The 23,556-nt window shown below is 39.8% G+C and overlaps 1 protein-coding gene across 1 annotated transcript in view; it reads left to right on the top strand.

The window, feature by feature from the left end:
* Nucleotides 1-14,713: 14,713 nt before the first annotated feature.
* Nucleotides 14,714-23,556, top strand: part of LOC311028667 (cadherin-10-like) — a 29,341-nt gene continuing 20,498 nt past the window's right edge. Inside the window, exons 1-2 of the mRNA XM_084033365.1 lie at nt 14,714-14,942; nt 21,053-21,394. Coding sequence (XP_083889491.1) covers nt 21,185-21,394 — 210 coding nt within the window. The 5' untranslated portion in view covers nt 14,714-14,942; nt 21,053-21,184. The remainder of the gene's footprint in view (nt 14,943-21,052; nt 21,395-23,556) is intronic.

Raw genomic sequence — 23,556 nt, 5'->3', positions numbered from 1 at the left:
ACTTCACTCTCAATTACGTTTCCAGGGAAACTTTTTTTTTTCTTTTTTATTAGACCAACAGTTTGAAATAACAAAGCAAAACATGCTATGAAATCACAGTTGGGTTTAGGCAACACCACTGCTTGATTGGGTTGAGTAAAAACATCATGGTTTGGCTTTAAATGAAACTGAAAGTAAACTAAATAAAAAAGTACTTGGTTATGCCAAATCAACAACCACGTAGTTCGAATGGGACACGAACAGCCGTTTCCTGAGTGAATGTCCAGTGTTTTCACGTGAACTAACCCCATCCACCTCCCTATGCAAACTTCTGTGGACTATGAAACTAATTTGTGATGCAAACTCAATCCACAAGAAAATACATTTCCCTAAACAATTTAATGAACAAGTTTTGCTGTGTGGGGATTTAAAGAGATCAGGCTGGATGTCAGAACAGGGATGCACAGTGTCAAACTGCCCCATCACACCAAGGAACTGTTTAAAAAGTCATCAAGACCGCATCCCCTGCGAGAAGTGAGGGGAACCCTGCCAATCAGAGCGATAGACGTCTGGCCAGCAATTTACTTCTGGGGGTTCCAGGACAACCATCTTTGTTTATGATCCACATGTAAAACAGGCGGCCGCTAACTGATCTGATCTTCAACCTTCACCACAACTGAACATTACTTTAGTTTTCACTTCCTCATAGCCGTGTTATCCAGAAGCCTGTAGGCAACCTGAGGTGGAAATGGAAAAAAAAAAAAAAAAAACACAAGCAGCGCGTTCTTTTCTGTTTCCTGGATAAACTTTAAAAATGTCTGTTAGAGGTCTGATGTGTAGAAAACTACTGGATGCCGTGTGATCGCGGATATTTAATGAAAATTAATGAAGATTTAGTAGTCAAACGTGTTACAGCAATTGTAGAGCAAAATTAAAGTGGTTAAACTCAACATGTAGATTATTGTCCTGTGTGGTGCCAGAGGCGGTCTAGTTTTTTTAACCGAGAGCACAAATTTTTAATTCAAGAGCACAAATTGTTAAATTGATGGATTTATTTTTTTCTCCATAGCATTTCTTTCTCCCCACTCCTCTGCTCAGCATGAAGCTAATTGCAATATTGTTTAAAAAGAAAGAGATTTACAACAATGTCAAAACCAAAATACAACTGATGACACTTCATAGACCATGGGAGCTACTTGAGATGGATGAGCTCTTACTCTCTTCTGTGCTCAGTAATGTCTGGTATCTGCTTCTTGATGAGATGCTATTTCTTTTTTTGTTCACTCTGCAGCATCAATTGAAAATGTGACACTAGATGGTGACCATGAAATAACCTCTATGCAATTTAGTCATTGCAAATTCAAAATAGTTGGATAACACACCTAGCCACATTGAATTAAAATCTGACAGTCTTTTTTTTCAAATCTAGCCAAGTACTCTTTCTACACAGTGGAGAACAACCAAATGTTAACTGTTTATTTACAAATGGGTAAGAAATTATTTCAGTTGTTTGGTAGCAGTGTGAGAAACTGAATATCCAAAGAGTTATTTGTTTTTCAGAGATGGAGATAAGCCATTAAGTTTTGAACAATAAGTAGCCAGAGTAGTCACGTGCAATATGCTGTTGGTCATGTTGGTTATTTTCAGTAATAACAATAGATGTGGCTGCGGTTAGGCGTATGCTACTGTCAAGCACAGTGGTGAGTTAACACCTCATGATCTGTAATCAATGCAGACATGTGGCCGAGAGAAGGATGATGAATGTAAATACATAGAGAGGTGGAGAATGCAAAAGACAACGCTGTTACTTTGGGTCTGCACTTATGCGGTGCATATCACTAAAACTAACACATCCTGAACTGTGAATTGATCACTTTATCAGCGTCACTTTTGTCATGCCAACTTATTATTTTAAGCAGAATGAAGTCATAGAAAATTGAAAACAACTGAAGGTTAGTAGCTTGCGTAACGCAACATTGTAATGCTGTTGAAGCAGCTTTCCTCAAGCCAATCAACACACCCAAACTCATCTGTTTACCATGTGTGAGAAGGAATATGTTCTTGTGTCCACTAATGCCTCACAATAATATGATAAGTTTGACCTTGTCTCCAGAATGTGATTATCTCGTTTAAACATCATTGTCTTTACTGATTACCGTTCCATCAGCGGCATCAGTCTGCAAATGTGTGTGGCCGATGATTACAATTAGCATTACCCTGAGACACTGCTCTGCTCTATTTCATGGATTTCTTTGCATTTTAATCAACGTCTCACCTGTTGGAAGAATCCATCCTTGCACTGATTATTGATCCAAAGTTATCTAACAAATGAAAATCAGGTTGCAGTGTGGCTGTTTCTGTTTAGGTGGAAACTCAGACAACATGATGCTGTTTTGTACAGTATTATGGTGATACTTTGTAAGAACAAAGCTGATTTCGGCTCATAATCACAGCATTGTGAATTAACTGCTTTACTGACCTATGAATTGTAGAAAAACTGAGGGATGCTGATGTCCGCAGTTGTCATCTTCATAACACTTGTGTAACATCTCTGCATCAACTGTCATATTAAACATTTTCTATTTATGCCCATTGTTGGCAGCAAAGCCATTTCTCATGTCTGTTGCATTTCTCCCTTTGTGATCATCAAAGTCTCAGGGGTTTGTTTTTTGAATGATGCATTATAATGAAATAAATGCATCTTCCGAAATAACTTTGCCAGTGGATCTTTATGATAGACTGTGCTAACACAGCAGGCACAAGTTGCCCTTGAGAATTGTCTGCTTGGTTATATATCCTAAAAAGAAAAAAAAATGTCATGTAACACCGGCTTAAACTCCTTGCCTAAAGAGCATCCACCCCGGGAATACCCCCGAGCCAAGCAAGCATCTGGTAGAGGAGTTAAATCCATCCGGCAGCCACTGTCAATGCAGGTCCCGGTGGGCCAATGTGGAAGCCAGTGATAGACATCCACACCTTTAAAGCACCTGGCTACTTTCTGTCATTCATCACAAATGCACCCTCCATCCCCCAAACCACAACAACAGAAGTTAACTATCCAAGTGAGTAATGTAAAACAACAAGACTTCACTGTTCTTGGATAAGCTCTAATATGGTCCACCCATGGAACAATATATTATTAATACCAGCAGTACCAGCTTAAATGAAATGGAAATTGCTCTACTGAACCAATGAGTTAAAACATATGTTGTTGAGTGTTACTATAATACTATTTTTGTTTATTGCTCTTTTTTTATTTGTTTTACTTTCAGTCATGATTTTCACATTTAGTTCCTAATTTAAACATGGTTCATATGCCGTCATCTGAGGAGACAGTATATCATCGACCCGTATCATTCAAATTTCTAAATTTAAAATGTGATCTCGAATCCCTCTGAAAATACAGGAAGGAATAAACCTGACAGATGTCTTTTTTTCTTTTTGAATGTTGGTATTTGTTTAAAACTTTAGAAGCGATGGCCATACATCTAAAAGCAGTGTAGCAGATTTAATATATTTTTACACCTGAGCAGTCACTACGATCGTTTCCCCCCATTCCTAGATAACTGCCAGCTACCACAGGTAACAATACACCATACTAGACACCCAAAGTTGTCTCCAGCGTTGTCAGAGAAGCCCACTATTTGAGAACTGTGCTGTTTCGATGCGTCAGGATTTGATTTCTCCGAGTATGGCAAGTTTCAAAGAGAAATACTAAGACAGAAAATAATGTTGGCAGCCTGGAGCAGAGAAATGTGAAACCTCCTCCTTAATGGGGGAGGAAAGATCGACAGTTACTGTGTCACCACTTGTCAGAAAGAGGAGTGGAGGTATACTGTGGAGCTTGAGTTGTTCTGAAAGTAGTTTTACATGGTACCTTCTGCTCGCTGTCGGAGGAATGCTCGGGGAAAATGGGAGTTCAATAAAGGATGCAGACTGGCCGAAACAGAGCAGCAGAGGGGAGTCAAACAAAATTAATTATTTCTCATACAAAAGATTGTGGACCAAGCTGAGATTGCATGAGTTTGTTGTTGTCACATTCACACATGATCCAAAATGGTGTTATTTTAGAGAGCTCAGAGTAACTATAATATCTGGAAAGATTAACTGACTCATTCACTTTTTTCATGTAAAATGGATAATAAATATACTTTTTTCATATGCAATTAAAAACCATCAATACGTTGTATGTGCAAGGGAACGCACATCGCGAAAAACCCATATAACCATCACTCTGAACGTTTTGTGCTTTTTAGCTCGTTGTTTTGGTTTCCAACAACTAAAGTACATTGGTTCACTCTCACGGCTCTCATTTGCATTGATTTCAGTGTAAAGGCTCTAAAAGCACACCGTACGCTACCTGCCCAGCACTGAACATCAGCTGCTGAATAAAGTGGTACATTTAGCAGCAAGAGATGAGTGAGCTCAAAATACTGTAGGGGTGTCCCCGATTCAGAATTTAACAAGTCAGATTTTTTTGGAAAAGTGTTTATCATTCTTATCATCACAGTAATATTTTTATTGGCATACAATTATGAGATACATGTGACCATCACTAAGCTGTTCAGAATAATGTGTGTGTGTCTGTATGTGGTTCTAGACATCACTTTCATTTTACCTGCATTGTAAAAATGCAGAGAGAGAGAATTGTCAAACATAATGTTTTATGCACCTTTATGCGCCTGTTGATTGTATAAAATTGTTCATAAAACCAAATATTTAGCGTTCTTATTCTGGTGGATTAGTGGTGATGGTGATTTGTCCATGTACATGACTTCATAATTTACAGTATAACTCATAGGCTGATATGCAACACCCCTGTAAAGCCAAAACGGATGATGCTTTGTTTCATAACCACATTTTCCCACCAATGCTACAATTCCACTGCGGCTCATTATATCAAATCGTCTACTAATCGGGGTCATCCCAAGAATATTGGGCATGATATCACCATGTGGCCAGAAACACAATTCCAAAAAAAGCCCAAAAAGCAGCTATTGAAAGGTGTATTATTATTATTATTATTATTATTATTATTATTATTATTATTATTATTGTTATTATTATTATTATTATTATTATTATTATTATTATTATTATTATTATTATTATTATTAATTGAGCTATTCTTCTAGTGTGAGTTGTGCATCACAATGGTACATGTACAACTGGCTGATATCACTAAAAAACACTCACCTCTTTATTACATGAAGTCAAGTGATGTATACTGGCTGATTACTAATTTACTACTGGACCTTTATGATGGCAGCAAATGCGGTTGTTCGGGGATGTGTGTGAAAAGACATTATAACATTGTGAAGAAAACATTTCACAGCATGACAATCTGTTTAATATCTGACCATTGCGTCTGTTGCTAGGCTCCCTTTGTGTTATGTTCAGATGTAGAACTTAGCCCAACTCTATAAAAAAGAGTAAAAGCTTTACTCTCTTTTTAGCTTCTGGAAGTTTAAAAGGCATTGTATTGTAAAGCATTGTCATTTGAAGTAGTCTGTTTTATAAAATGTATTCATAGTTAATGTTCAGTGCTCCAATGAGGCATTGGAGGCTTTGTAATGGGAATTTTGGATGTTTGTACTTTATAATCAGAATATTTGTCAGGCCAGACGTCGATCCGCATCTCCTCATCTGACTGTTATGCTATGACGAAAATGAATGCCTGTTTGTAGATGATATGAACATGAGTGCCACATTGACATAAGATAATTTCAGGACTATGACGCCTGTGTTCTGTAAATCTTGACCTTGCCTGTACATCTTGTCTTTGTAAGATAGGACATGATCCGTCCTTTGGTTCCTCCTCCTTAAAAGGGAGATTGTTGTTGGACTCAGGGTCGTTCCTGCTGAGTCTGAACCTTTGCATCAGAAGGCAGGGGTGACCAGTCCCTCCTCTGCAGATGAGAATACTTAGTGGAATAAACCTCGGAGAAAAAGCAGATCCTGGTTGTTGATCTTTATTGGGCAGATTCATTTTTCCACAACAGCTTCTTAAAAAAGAAGAAGCTGTTTTTGGTTTTGATGGAGCAATGGTTGCTTATGACATTGGTTTACTTAACAGTAAAATGCCATCTCGTGTTCAACAACAAAACACATTGCAGCCTTTCTATTTAGTGACTTCCATTACTGTGTCATATTTTAGTCGTTCATCCATAATAGTTGCAATGATGGAATCTGTTTTCTTATTGTGGTTGCTCCGGTAGAAGGCAAGGTCACCAAGGAAAAAAAGATGAGATTTTGAGTTTAGATTGAAGGTCATCATCACTGAAATGCCTTGGGCAATTACTCGTGTCCTTAAAGGTATATTTAGCCCCCGAATGGATCATTTATATCAATTACTCACTTGTGTTTCCTTGAATTTTTGAAGAAAACTTGTTCAAATAATAAAGACTTTGGCAGTAACGGTCTCACGGTTGGTCAGGATAATCATTCATGTGCAAGTCAAATTGTAAGTGAAGTGAGTTTTTTGTGAAAAAGCACATTTGAGAATTAGTCGTAAGTGTATGACTGGATAAATAAGACTTGGGTTTAACTAACTTTAGTGATGAGAGTTTGTAAATGGAGGGTTGGCATAGTTATTCTTTTTTTTTGGGGGGGGGGGGGGATTCTCCATTCATTTTATTTTGGAAATAATAGATACATCATCAATGACAGATCTAAGTGAGAACAAATCCAAAATCAATGATAACATGCTTGTCTTTGTTTTCCACAAAATACCACAGAAAAAGGTGCCTCAAATCCAATCATTGAATTTCATGTACTGTAACATCTACAAATTGTGCCATGGCAACACTGTTTCCATGTAATCCTCAAGGGAAAACATGGAGCATAAGAAAACCAGGTTGGATACGCAACAATGTCAGACTTGCGCTTCTATGATAGTTTGGATGTATGGTGAGTGAATGCATTAGCCCCTCACTATGTGAGGAGAGGGTAAGTTAGCAGACTCGTTATGGAGAAATGATTTGTAATGAAATAATCTTGTATGTATGTATGTGTATGATGCATAGCAGGGTGGATGTCCAGGTCCTTAAGACATGTGTATCAAGGACAAACAAAAGGAAACAGCATCACGGATGATGTCAACCTCAAAGTGATGCACACTGACTTCAGTAATAATTGTTTGCGGAAAGAAAAAAAAATTGAATCGTTTATAATAGCCTCCCACTGCATATGCTGCATGCAGCTTTGTCCATGCGTTTGGTACAGTTCTCCAAAAAAAAAAAAAAAAAAAACTTATGTAAAGCAAAATCCACCATATGAATAATCCATCCATCCATCCATTGTCTACCGCTTATCCTGTATTCAGGGTCGCGGGGACCATATGAATAATAACAAATTAAATAATATGTGGGTCACCCAATGCAGACAGGAAATAAAGGGAAAAACTCCAATGTCCTCCATATAATGCATTCATACACGGATAAGCAAGGCCACAGAGCAGACACACACATGGGTACTCATAAGCATGGTACACATCTAATTCGTGACTCATATTAGTTGTAAATTGTGCATTAGTCAAACCTTGAGTATTAGAGCCAACAGTCTGTTGTGGGTTTATAAAGACGAGCTGAGCTAAACTTTGTGAGCCTGTTGAACTTGACACAGCAGCTCTGTTTGTCCATACTGTACACATTTAAGGTCCAACCTTGGCCGCGAGTAAAAAAACAAAAAAAAGTCTGTAGTAAGAATACACATATTATTCCAAAGTCACTAACTGTCAGCATAAAACTATGACATTTCCTTGGGGCACTTTCCAAAAAGAGCAGGCGATCATTCATTTGCATGGGCAATGCAAATTCCTACAGTTGGACAAGGCAGTAAATACCATAGTTGCTGTCCATTTATATGCTACTTGTATATTTTTATGCGATATTATCCAAGACAAATTTCAATATTGATTCTGCTAAACCCCACATTATGTTAATGGTATGCATTTACAATTCTCACTTTTTAAAAAAATATCTACATCTACAGTAAAGAGACGATGGGAAGGATGGTAAATAAAGTATGGGTAGATTATCGTTAGGCAACAAAAACAACGGATTAAGGTTGGAGAATGATTGTTTTCCGGGTTATTTGTAATGATTAATTGCATGTCTGTCACAGGACACAACATTCCGGTGGCCTGTATGAAAGCCTGACTACTCTTGATTTTCGCCATTTTCCTAAAACAAACAAACTACCGGCGCACATTGCAATCACCCAATTTGAATTATTTGTTTCCATTTCTTTCAAAAACTATTGATAGTCCTGAGTGTATAAGAACATGTGCAGCAATAACAACAAATCCATGTCATTGTGAAGCATATGGTGTTGAATGTTTCGTAAAATGTGTCAGAGCTATTGATCCGATCCATCCATCCATGTTCCAGCGCTTATCCAGGACTGTGGTGTTTCTCCTCCCTTGCTACCTCCTGTATCCCTTCTTTGAGATCCTGGTGTCTTCCTGGGCTATGTGGGATATATATAAAAATCCATTGAGTGTGAGTTGGGCCTTTTTTTAGCCTCTCTTCCAATGTGGACACTCATGGTACTTCCCTGTGGAGCATAGATGCCTTAGAACCATCTCAACCGGTTCCTTCACAGTGAATGCGGAAACGTTTTCAGTTTAAGCCACTGCAGAAAACATTTACACCCATCAGAACATTTTTATTTACCGATGTATTCGACTACTCCTGTGCTGCATTCAGTGTGTAGTAAACAATACAATATGTGCTCGGCGGCCCTTCTATACATCATGTTGAAGTTTACGGTATATGTACATGGCACGCAATTCATGGCGGGGAGGGGGAGGGGGCAGCCATGGTGACCCCTCCAGAAACATTAAAGTGTCAGCTTGTAACAGTGACTCAAATGCATCATGTATGGATGCTCAGATAACACACTGTAATGGAAGTCATCATTTCTACCAGCAACAGATTGGTGATAATAAAAAACAACAAAAAAATATTTAGGGGCACTTGGGCCTCCCCACTGGGAAAGATATTTGTGACGCCATTGTGACGCCAAATATCAATCTTCTATCTATCTATCCATCCATCCATCCATCCATCCAGATTACAATACATTACATTGTTAACAATTGCTTCTTCAATTTACTACATGCTGCTGTTTTTCTGGTGCCTTCGTGGATAAAGGCAGAAGTATTGGATTATGTAATCTGTAATATGAAGTGTTCAATTTGTTAGGTGCATGTTGGAAATGTATGATTTTTATGTGTTCGTCAGTCCGTCTGCTGGACTGAAACATCCACTCTCCTGTAATACAAATTATGAAGTGACAGGAAACAAGGGGAAAATATAAATAAAAAAAGGTAATACATTGTAATAAATCAACATATGTTATCACAATACTCAGCAAATCACAAGATCACATCATGACTTAAGTAGCTTGATAATATCTTATTTTGGGGACTCACAACATGGCTGATTTACTGTGATTTATATATAAGAACACATGATGTAAAGTTTTTGGATGTGGTTGTGCTGTATTGATCAGTAACGGAAATCTGTCTATGTGCAGATTGTAGCAGCAACAGGCGAACCAACAACAGGTCAGTGAAACATTATTATTAAAATTGAGACAATTTTATTTGTAGTGATAATATAGACTGAGTGTCTTTAGGTTCTATTTTCAAGAACACAGCTCAGAGCTGAGAGTTCGGTCAAGAGGTGTGTGGTGTAACTGCAGCACAGTTGGAAACCGTGAGAAGGAATAAATTACTAGTTGGTGTTGTAGAGGATAGTATCAGTCATGACTAATCAAATCACCCATTTCCCTACCATTTTAAAGGCAGTGCTCGGGGCACCACCACTGACAATGGAGGGAATGGTCTGGAGTAGAATCGCCACAATGGCGTCTTCCGAGATGAAAATGTCTGTGGAGGGTGGTGTGAAATCACAAAAATGACCACAAAGCACATAAATTGACATTTTTGTTGGACTCATTTGTTTTCCATTGGTCCCCAGGAGATCAACTGCCTAACACACAAAACAATGCAATTATGAAATAGGGCACACAGCCAATAAAGAACAGGAGGTAGACTCCATGGACAGTGTGATTGGAGGAAGGTGGGCATCCGCCAGCGCTCCTCACCATTCCCTCACATTTTTATGCATACGTATACAACCGCCTCCATAGTTCACACTATGTATGACGTACACACACACACACACACACACACACACTGTAGACCTGCTTTATCATTATTTTTGCTTTTGCTAAAAGGTGGTAGAGGTAGATAGGTGTGACCCAGTTCAAACCAAACTGCAGATTGAAAAAAAAAATCAGTTCTTGTTCCAAACAATCAAGATGTTTCCACATTCGGTTGCAAAAAACCTTCAAAATGTACTCTCCATTCATTCTCTGTCTGTTTCTTGAAAATGTTATTTCCCCTATTATTAAAGCAAGGCATGTTCACCTCAAATAAGGTTGTCCCTCTATCCACTTTTTAATAACTAATTTAAACTGTTTCAATTACATATTTTTTTCTACAGACAGGACATAATTGTAGTCATAGATACAATTGCATTGCTCAATATAATTGTTGCTTTTCTGCTTGTTACATTACTTTTTTTGAATCACATTAGCTTCAACTATTTACTCATCTTTGCTTACTTTTAACAACATGTGACAGAAAACAATTCAATTAAGAAATAACGCAAATAGATACTCAGCATAATTATTGCTCTGCCAATAAATACCTTATTCCCACAGCTGAGCGCTGAACTACACAATCTGCTAAATGGCCATGAGGGGGGAGTGGACTGTGACATTGTTATGATAGTGGCAATTTAGTCAATAAAAAGCAGACGAAGCACCTGCTGAGCATTTCCATAAGGAAGTGTTCACATACTGAGTAGATCGTCATCACATTGACTGGGACAGGAGCCTCCTCTGGGCTTTTCTTGTGAAACCACCATCCAACACTTCTTTCTGCACGCCACCTCACTCCACACCAATGTCACTGTACATTAACTGGGATTTTTGCCCACCAGTGATGGGAGTGTCCTCCAATGTGACACATCTTTTGCTGGGAGTAATCGCATACATTATGTCAGGGGTAGACAACCTTCAGCACCATTGGCAAGCAGGAGTTTAACCAATGGCACATTTGCAATAAGTCTGCATTGGCAGTAGTGCTGCCAGGTATTTATTGGTAGTTCTTTCCTCACCCCTATTCTATGACGACCTGCCCTACTCCGGTTCTTATTGGCTAGTACTTATAACCTACTCCGGTTCTTATTGGCTAGTACTTATTTGCATGATTTCATTGGTTTATCACTGATGATGATTGAATCTCAGATGTAGATGTTTTCATTAGGATGGCAGCTTTCTTGTGTGTGTTGCCATTCAACATACAGATCAGATGTTTGACATTTTGTTTGAAATGTTTCAGATTTAAATTTTGATGTGGTGTCATAATTAGATTTAATGTTGACTTTGCTGTTGATAAGCCACACTGATTAAAAAGACACATTTAAAAGTGGCACTTCATGTCGAAATGTTTGCTGAACCTTGTTTAAACATAATTTGTTGGTTTGATTAGCCTACAAACACAAATGCATTATTTGCAAGACAGTCATATTTGACTGCAATTATTTCAGAAATGTGGTAATTTGAACATGAGGAAATGATTAATTAGACGAGAAAGTAGAAAACAGGTAAAACATATTTGTAGGCAGCTTACCTTGGCTAAAAAGGAATGCTCATCCGATCAATTAGCAATTATTTATTCTATGGAAGCAAAAACAAAAAAACATCTATGCAAGGACATGCAATTTATTGAATTTGACCTTATTCAACTCCAGCCCAGATACAAAATTACATATGAATTACCAAACAATGCAAATACATCTGAATAACATTTGATTAAAAAGAGAAAAAAAACAGTGGTCATAGAGCCAAGATAGCTGCAGTATCTTTCCATGTAATAGCTAACATGTGTCCATTAACAAACGTATAAACTGTCAAAGTGTCCTTGAGCGAGGACCTGAACCTTACCCTGTCCCCTCTCTCCCATGATAGTTGGTCTGGGTAAAAGCTTCAGCTGCAGTAAATCTGTTAAATGTATGTAAATGAAACTAAGTCATTATAGAGCAATCTCTGCCCTCCTTTCCTGCCAACCTTGCAAGTGTACTTAAGGATTTTTCCCCCAAGGAAATGTCTTATGAAGAGATGGCTACATTGATGTTGACACATACATGTGACTATTTAGAATACCAAGCCAAGATGAGATAAGTTTGATTCTTGAGTTAAACAGGACATAGAAGTACGGTTCTATTATTGTCAATCTCAAAGTCTTCCTGGGTCCGACATTTGCCTTACAATAATGCTATCAAACACTTGGCATCAATATAAATGTAACTGCTTTCTACTGAAGCAACACTTTTGTTAAAGTAGTTTTGTTGTGAAGGCGCTGACTGTGTCCCACAAGTGGATTGGACACATTCCCAAGCTGCAAAAAGAACCCAGTAGAGCACTGAAACATTTTATATTACGTTATACCCTTTATTCCAACTTGTTTATTGATTAATCTCAGACACATTGAAAGTACTTGCAAATGTTATATTTTGTTAATAATGTTAAACACAAATAAACCCACCAAAAATGTAAATCATGTCGAAGCCCAAAATCAGGTTAGTACCTGGATCTATCTAGAAAATAGAGTCAACAGGAGCAACTGCAGCTAATGTGGTCTAGTCACTGCCATACAGAGAGCCGTATCGGTAACCTATCAGCAGCTGTGGTTGAAATGCTAGGATAGCAAACAGTGGTTAGACATCCGCACATGAGCGATCCTTCGGGAAGGCAAGGGGAATCGGAGAAGTAATCAGCAGCGGCGAGGACTGTGGAGGTGAATGCAAGTGCAACAGGAAAGTGATGCTGATGGGAGCTGACAATGAGAATTGGGAGAGGATTAGGAGACACCCTTACTTAAGGAAGCTGTTTCCTCGGCCTGGAAAACTTTGATTTAATGTAATGGAGTTCCTCATCAGGAGGGGAAGGAAAAGAACCATGGGAATTTGGAGATTGTTTACCTTGAAGGGTTGTGAAATTAAGCTGAAAAGATTGGAACTTTGTGTTGTGTATATAAAGTAGTAGAGAGCATTGGTGGTGAAAGCATGTCTCTGTATTTCCTGAAACAGTTGGGTACAATGCTTGTTCTCTGATGTTTGCAGTGTGTTGTTTGAGCTGCGTAACAACAGTGTTATTAACATCCCAGGGGTCTAGATAGCACGTAAATTAATACTAATTCTATGCAGAGATCTACAAATTAGCCTGCTATTTTTTTTCCAGTGGCTTGTTAGCGAGGAACACCACGCACACACACTCACAGACACACATTTGCATCTATCCCGTCCACACATGGGTATAAGTAAACATGACCCCCCCCATTCCCAAGTCACAACAAGCCAACACATGTACACACATGAACAAATGCACACCTACTTCTTAGTCCCCCACCACCATGAACACAACGAGGGAGTGAATTATGAAGTGTGAGGACTTGGCTCGGTATCAGAGGGGGGCTACCTCGTTGCTCGTTCAGATGTTAATTAGTTTGGCCCGTTTGCATTTTTATTTATCTGGCGCAGAGAGTTTGAGCTGATAATCTACGCGCACTGATATTGGCAGATAAAACTTGAGCTCGGACGAGGTTGGCTGCTGAAACTGCTGCTTTTCTTAAATTATTCATCAACAGCGCAGCGTTGAGTGGCATCCCGTGCATTTCAAAGTCACTTCAACCAACCGTTTATCCGCTCAAGAAGGTACTTGTTGGGGAGGGATATCGGTATCTAATAACGTATCGCCACACATCCCTCTCCATCTCAAAGACCCCCGTAATATATTACCCCACACTCCATTCCCTTCCGTTGAATTAAAACGCTATATCGCCCTCAATAGGCACATGCTATAAGGAGACGTATTGATATGCACCCGACATGAAGCATGTAATGAGAAGAGATGACGGAGAGCCCGGACTGCATGTGCACCTGCCACATAGTGCCGGCCAAGTCAGCGGGACGAAAGATGAAGATGAAGCAAAAAAGCTAGCCCCCCCTCCAACCCAACCCACACTGTGTGGCTGATTTACAAGTTATGGCCTTTTTCTCCTTCATTCCACTGTCATTGAAAGAAGATTAGATGGGGCAGATTGCTTTAGACATCAAACATCATACGGTCGATCCGTCATAGCAGTCGCTTAAAGCGCAGCCTCTTATGTAGAGAGCTTTCTGGATGCATTCACAGTATGAAAAAAAGGGAAAAAGCACTCTGTGCCTTCCCAGCATCCAGCCTATTCTTCAGCTTCTAACCTCCCCTGCTTCTCCATCCCACAGTCAACTGACCGCCCCCCCCCCCCCCCCCCCCCCCTTCCCTGCCTTTGCTTTTTTCCCGTTCTCTCTCTTTCTCCCTTTTCTTTATCGCTAACTTGTGAATGGCAGCCAATCAGGGCCAGAGTCGCCTCAGCTTCAGCCTCGGTGACATCCACTGCCAGAAAGGGGAGGGGAGGAGGAAGGAGGGAGAGAGAGAGAGAGAGAGAGAGAGAGAGAGAGAGAGAGAGAGAGAGAGAGAGAGAGAGAGATGATAGAAAGAATGTGTAGAGGAGGAAAGGGAGAGACGCCAGAGAGTGGGGAGGAGAAATGGAGTGAGGGAGGGCTGAGAGAATGAGACAAGCATAGAGTGAGGGAGGGAAGTAGGCAGGAGGCTCTCTCTCTCTCTTTTTCTCTCTCTCTCCCGCTCTCTCTCGCTCTCTTGCATGCATGCACACACACACACACACTCCCATACACATTCGCACCAGCTGTGCTGTTGTCAGTCTTGGAATGTAAGCACTGCCGTGAGGAGTCAGATTCTCCACCGCTAAGCACTGCTAAGGAGTGGGAACACGTTACCGTGCACTCACTGACACAGATGGATGCTAAGCTGTGAAAATCAAAAAGGTAAGGGCTTTTTCCCCTCCTGATTAATGTTTAAGGATATATTTATATTTTGTCTGCCTCAAGACTCCAGGGGATGATCTGCTTCTTTTTTTTCTTTTTTGCACTGTGACTAACGCAGTGGTGTGGATACGGGCATGAAAAGAAGTGTTGCAACTTCAAAGAGGTTGATAAAAGCTAAATCGACTGAACCAGGGAACGAGTAGATTTGCTGCTCAATACACTCATCTTGAATTTGTCTTTATAATTTATTCATGCATGACGGGTGCTTAAAAATGAAAAACTATGTGGTAGCACCATAGTCTATTCTCCATGGTCTGTATGTCAGATTTGAACTTTAAGCACATTAGTGATGTAAGTTAAAACAAACCCTAACATCAGCACAAGGACTTTTTTTGTTAGCATATGTTTATTGCATTTGAATTCAATAAAAAAAAAAGCATGACACCTGTCACAGAGTAAATAACTGCATGTTTAAGGTGGGCATTATGTTGTTGGGGGTAATGCTGTGCTTTCCTAAAGATTACCATTAACTTGTCACCCAATCCAAAGTGTTTCATTCAACTAAGTGGATTCCTGACTCAATACCGTGCATCAGTAGATGCCCGGACATGTGTAGACGCATGTACTTGGCTGGTGCACAAATGCAACATACAAGAATATAAGTGTGTGTGCACCTGTTCAAGTGTCCATGCCAAGCTCTGTGTATGTGTGAGTTTGTGTGTGTGGGGACGTGTTTGACTGTCTGCTGAGATGCAGTGAAGACGAATCATACTTGTGATGTGCTCTGGGCAGATTTGATGGAGAGGCGCTGTACCATTCATATCTCTCTGAAAACGCATGGAGGTGTTCACGGTGCTCAAGCAGCGCAACGAGAGCAGCCGACAGTGTTGCCGAGTATGTACATGTGCATATCCACAAAAAAAAAAACTTAATCCACCACTCTTTTCCGCTCCCTCGAAACCGCCTAGGCTTCGAGTGTTGCCGCCTTACGCACAGACAGCTTTACAGCCCCCAAAGTGATATATTAAGGGTGTAGTAGTGTGCGCCGGGTCATCCATATAACGCCATTACTGTTAGTGCAAATTAGCCACTACCGCGCTCCCTGAATTATTGTCAGATATGGAGTGACCTTTCAGTGTTGAAATGAAAAAAAGCGGTGGAAATCTATTTTCCCACACAGGCTTGGAGGCTCTCATGAGCATTCACACATCTGGTTTTAAAGGCTGAAGATTTATTTCGAAAATGCTGGACGTGTTAGTGGGGAAACGGCGATCAGAGGAGGACATTTGGGTATTTTCTCAACAAAATAATGGAAGTAATACATTAAGACATTTTAGTCTTTTTCATGTGGTTTAGCTTTGCTTGTCAGATCTTTAAGGATACAGTTTGGTTAAATGATAATTAGCAACTTCTTAAAATGTATAAACTCTTCTACAGCATTCCCAATTCAAGCATTTTTTTTGCCATGCCATGCTACATTTTCACTGTCAACACACCCTTTTTCAAGAAAGAAGGCCCACCCCCCCGTTTTAAAGTAGCTTTTCAACAAGGAAGTGTGCACTGTATCACAAAATTGCTTAGAGGATTTCAAAACATGAGTAAAGCTCGCTGAGGTTTGCCAAAGTCTGCAGCCAGTGGAGGCAGCCTCTCGGAAGGTCTAGGGCTCCACCAAGTGGAGGTTTGCACAGGTGCTGGGTCCTCCTTGGTACATCAACGGCCCTCATGCTAGATTTACACTCCGTCTGTGCTGCTCTGTCAATACCAGAAAGCAATCACCGGAGCTACTCAAAGTGCCAATCACAAAGTATGGGGTTTCTTGTGCCAGACTCACACATGTTGTTAGTGTTTGTCGCTGCGTTCAGCAGCTGTAAATCGTGTTATTCGATGAACAGCACAAATGATCAAAATCCATCAGGACACCGTTTTTGTGACCTTGCATCTCCTCCTTTGCCCTCTTTTTGTCGCCGTCTTTTCTTCCCCCAATTTCCCTGTGTGCATATTTATGGGTCCCATGCAGAGGGGTAACTTGTTAAATTCCTCAACAGAATGCAACAACGCAAATCAAAATTTGGTTTTGGACACCGGCAGACATGTGTAGTAGGCAGGAGCTTTTGCACGGCAGGTGCTTTGTCACTGGATCTGTAGCATGAATGCATGCGTTTGTTGATTTGCTTGGATTTTGATGTGTGTGCTTCTTGAAAATGTGCAGTAAACCATAAGAGAATTCAATTGGAAACCACAATATGACTTCCTACCGCTTAGGTACTCTGACTACTTTAGAACGATGTATTATTTGCCTTACATGGCAAAATACATGACATTCAGGAGCTTCTGGGTGAAAGTGCAATGATGTGTTAAAACCACACAAACAGAGTGGTATGTTATCAATTATCTCCGTGCCAAAGGTCGCAGCAACACAGAACAGATGGTCAGTTTAGGTGTTTCTATTCTCCCATGTATTGTAGGATTATCAATTTAGTATGCATGCGAGACCTTGCGAAAAAGGTTTGCCAACCAGACTTCTGCTGCACATAATTATTGCCCTACTAAAGTCAGAAAAGTCGTAAAAGTGCTTAGTTGCACTGCTCAGTTTAATGTTTTGTGGGTGAAGCCTGCATGTGGAATTTTGGGATGCATGTGCATACAGATTTATACGGACTAATGTGCAAGGCAGTGCTTTTTCTAGGAAGAATATCCTGATGAACAGCTAGTTTATATCTGATCAAAGATATTCTTATTCAGCAAAACAAGAATGTATAATTTTGCGGATTACAGAAATAGAGCACAGCCGAGCTCATGCCAGAGAGTGCCTCAGCCAAGATTAGGGAGAACAACCCTCGACTACACTTTAAAAGCATATTTAACTATTTTGTCCCTTCATACCTCTGGTGTTAATGCCAAGTCATATTAGCGGTCGACGTCTCAATTTCATCATAAACAACTTTTTTAATAAACCTCCACTTTTTAATAGGCTGAATGAGTTGAGATAATTCAGCCGGAGTCTATAGGATCTGGCATTGATTCAGCACGCTCACTCATCCTTTAATGGAGTGTTTGGAAGAATTCTGAAAAGACACACTGGCCTAATGCTTAATAGGCACACCACATCAAAGATTAATATCCAGAATGCTATTAAAACTCAAGGACAGGCTGGAATGATAATTAGAAAATGCAATCACAAGCATCAGACTAGATTAATTGCGAGGCGGCGTTTCCTGATTTCGGGAAACGCACGTGTCCCACTCATGCCACATTATGGGCGTGCGCGGGAAAAGAAAAAAAAAAAGGAGCACTGATCAGCAATTTAAAAACACTATCTTTATTTTGCATCTTCTCCTACTGAAGCAGCACTTTGAGGGTTAAAGTGTCTGTTCTGGTGTTAAAAAAAAATAAAAAATACACCGCCGTAATTCATGTTTACTTAGTTTAACGTTTCCAGATTAATAAAAGGTTAGGTCAGTTCTAACACGCTGCTGGCTGGCATCAAGGCATATTACATGTTCTGTGTGATTGCGTTTTTACTTTAAAAGTCGTGGTGACAATGCCCATCCATAACAAACTTTAATCAACGCAGTATACTTGAAAATCACGGTTGATTTAACAGCTTCAATTGAGTGAAACTGTGACTAAGCAAGAGCAGAATGAGTAGTGTTTTAGGCTGAGATCCCATTAGCTCAATTACTTGATATTCTAAATGACTGCATTCATTTCTATGCCATACTTTGCTTTCATCAATGGGGCCATAATACTAATTTGTTCATAGATAAAGACCCTTTGTCCATGTGAATCCTTCCACTGACAATGCGGTCCTTATTTAAGAGCTCTGAACAAAAGCAGAGGAATTGCTAGAGTAGCGCGTGCCCCTTTACGTGGCGGTCCCTGAGGTACACAGTGAATGTCTGTCAGGATAACTCTGGTACTCTAGCCGCCGGTACGGGAACACTACTAAATGGGCTCCTTTTTAGAAAGAGAGGCAAGATTTATTAGGATTAACTTCCAAAAGACCATGAATTATGCATGCAAACCCAAATTACCTATCAGGATGAGGCCTGTTGGGGGACACAGCCAAAGTGAAGTATCAGAGGAAGACCAATAACACAAAATACCCTATCACAGACACAAAGCCTGACAGATACCCGGGGGTAATTTACATCATTCATCACTACTAAGATTGCCTCCTTTTTAGAGTGCATCATAGCACACCCTCTTGGAAATATAGCTGCTAAGTAAAGCATAGGGTTACTCAGCTTTTCCCCATAGGAGAACCCCTTTTGGTTCTTGAAAGAACCTTCCGTTTCACTTGGAATCTTTTCAGAAAGTTCTAGCTTGAACGCAGCAAAGACTATTGGGCTTGTTGGAGATGAGCCAGGCCTGCACAAAATGGATCATCGCTGACTATATCTTACGTCAAGCATGGGCAACGATAACCTCACAACATCGAGGTGGTTTTTAGAACCAGGTGCCGCAGTTTTTTTCAACCGACTGCAAAGCCCAGGGCATGATGGGTAACTTTTTTTCCAAAAAGATTGTAATAATAATAAAGATAGTAACGATTGTTTGTATTATAGTTATCAGAGTACAATGGCAGATACAAACATTTCCACATAATTATAGACAATCCAAATTTGCAATAAAACTACAGGTTGCCTACAGATTACATCAAACAGGCTGTAACTATTCCTGTGACTCCTGTGACTATTCCTGGAACCTGACCATAGGTTTTTGTCACTGCCTCCTCTTGCTGCCACTTGATGTTGTCAACTTGCCAGGTGAGGCCCTGTTCATCTTGAACAACAACCCCATCCAGCAGGTTCTACCACTTCAATATCCCTGTTTATATCCAGTAGATCTTTCCCCAGCCTACCCATGGTTTTAGTTTAACAGGAAGCCTGGGGCCATGGGAACCACATCCAGCAGCCTTGGGCCTCATGAGCCTCCTAAATTGCTGGGGCTTATGTGGTGCAGTGCAAACAATCATTGTTCAAAAATAGTGAAATGCTTTGAACTGATTGCTATGAAAAGCATTTTTAATGGAATCTTACAAAGTTGGAAAACACTTTCCTCAAAAATTTCTTTTTTCAGAAAGAAACTGAATGTGTTGAACCTTCAGAAGCCCTTCAGGAAGCACCCTTTTCAAATCTGTATTTCTAAGAGTGAAAACAGAACTATGAAATGAATCATTAGTAATGCATTTGTGGGGAAATTAGAGTTGAAACCTTCCAGAAAGAGGGTAAGGGGAATGAAAAAGATATATAACTTCAGCGAGACTATTCATCTCCACACACTGCAGTGGAGGTCACTCTGTAACTGTTGAGTGTGAAGCAGAAAAAAACAGTTTCCGTCGAGTGTTTTGCAGCAGTGCCTTTTACTCATGTCAGAAGCATTCGGCTCCCAGCGACGCCTGCATTCTGCTGTTGAAATATACTCACCGGCTGTGAAGTACTGTTTGCATATCATCGGCAATGCAACTTATAATTAGTGGAGTGCTGCTCACTCTTTTTACTACTCAAATACAGGGAAAGGAGGAGACATGCCAGGGAGTCGTAGCTGCAGTGAGTAAACTTAATTTGACAAATGCACTGTGGTGTTTGAAGTCTTTTGTTGATACATTTACATACCATTGGCTTTTTAAAAAATAAATTAAGAAAATATTCCAGTCATTAGTCACGTCCATAGAATGACTCCTACTGCATGAAATTCGTGTATTAGATTATTTTAATTTGATGAAATAAAAACCCACCCGAATATGTGTCTGAATTGGGGCTGAATATTTTGACAATGTTGTTTCTTACATTGTATTTTATTTCATTTTACAAACACTGCATTTAAATGTATTTGTTTTTTTTTATAATGACTTTAATGATCCAATCCAATCGCTGAAGTATAACTTTTAACTCTTGCACAAAGCACATTTTCTGATTGCATAATTAGCTGCTGCCCTGGTTATGCACAAATTGAAGGAGGAAGTTTTTGTGTACATACAGTTTACTATGTTGTCCACAGGCTGCGTTGGTGCTTCTTCTGCCTCGCTAGGATTTAAAGCCCATTGTAAAGGTGTTGCAGAAGTGCCATGAAAGTGCTTCACTAAAGTGTCCTCTTCTTTTTCACAGGGATCTAAAGGACATCAAAGAGAGGAATACAATGTCTGTTCTGTTGACACTGCCTTCCAGTGTTCATCCTATCAGAAGCTCATTACCATAATTCAGAAGTCATCCAGGACATTTCCCAGCTGATTGGATACCATGATAACCAATCAGGTTGTGCTCCTCCTGATGCTCTCTATCCTGTGGCCCAGTAGTGCCCTGCCTTTCACGCCTGGGAATATTGGGAATGTGTTTGGGACGCCAGAGAATGATGGGAGGGTTCTTCAGCGGTCCAAACGTGGATGGATGTGGAATCAATTCTTTCTGCTCGAGGAGTACGCAGGAAATGACCATCAATATGTCGGCAAGGTAACGAGCCCAAAACGCATTGTCTGCAGACTAATTACAGAAAGGTTTAGCTTGTTGAAGCAGTGTTTGATGTAATTGGCTGAAGACGAATGGGCTGCCAGAAATCTGGCTGTTACAGGCACAGTAACTGGAGCTATCAGATACACAGCGAGTGCACATAAAAAACGCTCCTTTTTTCCCCCTCCGGTCTTCCACAGTTCTTTTGTACAGTCCTTACTAACATAAACATACTATTTTATCTAAAATCACATTGGCTTTGATTTCAAAAACTGTAAATGTGGTTTTCATACAGCAGCATATACATATCACTAATGCGACAAATATTAAATATGTGTGTATTTTGGTGTGCACATGTGCACGCCAAAATACAATAATACATTGCTCTTAGGTTGCTCAAAATGTGGCAACCTAGACGGCTACGCCTAATGCTCCGTAATTTAGATAAGACACTGTAAACTGAAAGAAAAGTGTTCACAACAATTAACTCACTTAAAGATGCAAGTTTGTCAATAGCTTAAAATCTATGGGTTGTTAAAAAAACCTGTAAATACAGTTAATAGGGGTTTATTTTCCAGACATTTCTGTGATTTATGTATATGAATGCTTTAACTGTTAAACTAAGACCCCTGACAAATTAGGTTAAAATGTTATAATCAATATAACAGTCATACAAGTTAAACCAATCTTGGTTAACAGAAAAGTGGTTTGAGACCAAATCCTCAAACTACAGCTCTCATCTTTCTCCAAAAAAAAAACAACAAAAAAAGGGAGAGTTTGGGGACAATGCTCCCCTTCCCCACCCACCCGGATCAAAGAAGTTCTTGTCAGCTCACCCATGCTAGCACTATAAAGACAGGTGTGATGGGGAACGTCACAGTTATCAACTCGAGGGAGGGAAATGAGGTGACTGTCGACAGCCAATTTTCTCAGAGGAAGCTGGCTTTCATCACACACCTCATTCTCTGGAGTAAACAAGTATCTTGTGCGAGGTTGAGTAGGGGGGATATGACAACTTCTTTTTGCAGAAACCATCATCCTGATGCGGTGAAGAGAAAAGGAACAGCAAAATTAAATGGAATATGGAGAGGAGGAGGAGGAAGACGAAAACATATCAATCAGGAAGGCCAATGAAATTCACCTCGTCGTGTGATGTGATGAAGCAGCAAAGCAAATGCTAACCATAAATGGGGCCATCCCTTGATATGTCAGTGACTGGCGCAATGTGGCTTTCTTCTCAACTCTTTGATGCTCTCTGGCATCCAACTTCTGTGGCATGACAGCAATCACATTCACCAGCTCCCCACTCTTCCTGTGTCCAATATCAGTCACTATTAAACTGTCAGGGAAACATGAGGCTGTAATAAATTACTGAGGGGAAAAATAGGGCAGACACACTGCCATTCTGCTTTACAGAAGAAGCTGCGGCGATCCGTATCGCTAATTCAATCACTTTAACTTTGGAGTTTCAGATAGAGAGACAGACCGCGATAGCGAGACTGATATACGGAGAACAAGTTAAAGGAGAGATACAGAGTTGGAGAACAAGTTATAGGCTGGGGAGATAAGAAATACGCAGAGCTGCAAAAAAAAGTAGTTGATCAAGCAATCTGTCGACCACAGAAAAACATAATCAATTAATCATTTTTTCAAGCAAAGATGCCAATCATTCGCTAGGTCCGGCTTCTCATTTGCTGTTTTTCTTTTCCATATGGCAGGCAACTGAATATCTTTAGGTTTAGCACTACTTGAACATCCTTTTTTTTTTTTAATTTCTTTAATTAATCAAGGAAAGCATCAGCAAGTGAATCAATAATGAATACAACCATTAGCTGCATTTCTGAAAACACGTTATAAGATGGATGGATGAATAGAAAACAAGTTGATGGATAGATATTCAAACTGCAACAATTTGTCAGTTCCTTGATAAATCTTTCACTGCAAACTAATCTCCTATTTTGACAAATGATTAATAGTTTGGGTAATTTTTCAAGTAAAAAGGCTAAAGTACAACTGGTTCCAGCTTCAAGAATATTAAGATAATATTGTTTATCGAGTGTTTGGGGGCGGTGTGATTTTGGTGTTGGAAATACATTTAAAAAAAAAAAAAAAAACGAAAAAATATGTGTGTATTAGTCTATGCATTTTACTTTCATTTTCATATT

Source organism: Eutrigla gurnardus, assembly GCF_963514095.1.
Source record: "Eutrigla gurnardus genome assembly, chromosome: 18".
NCBI lineage: Eukaryota > Metazoa > Chordata > Actinopteri > Perciformes > Triglidae > Eutrigla > Eutrigla gurnardus.
This window is presented reverse-complemented; position numbering and strand designations above follow the sequence as displayed.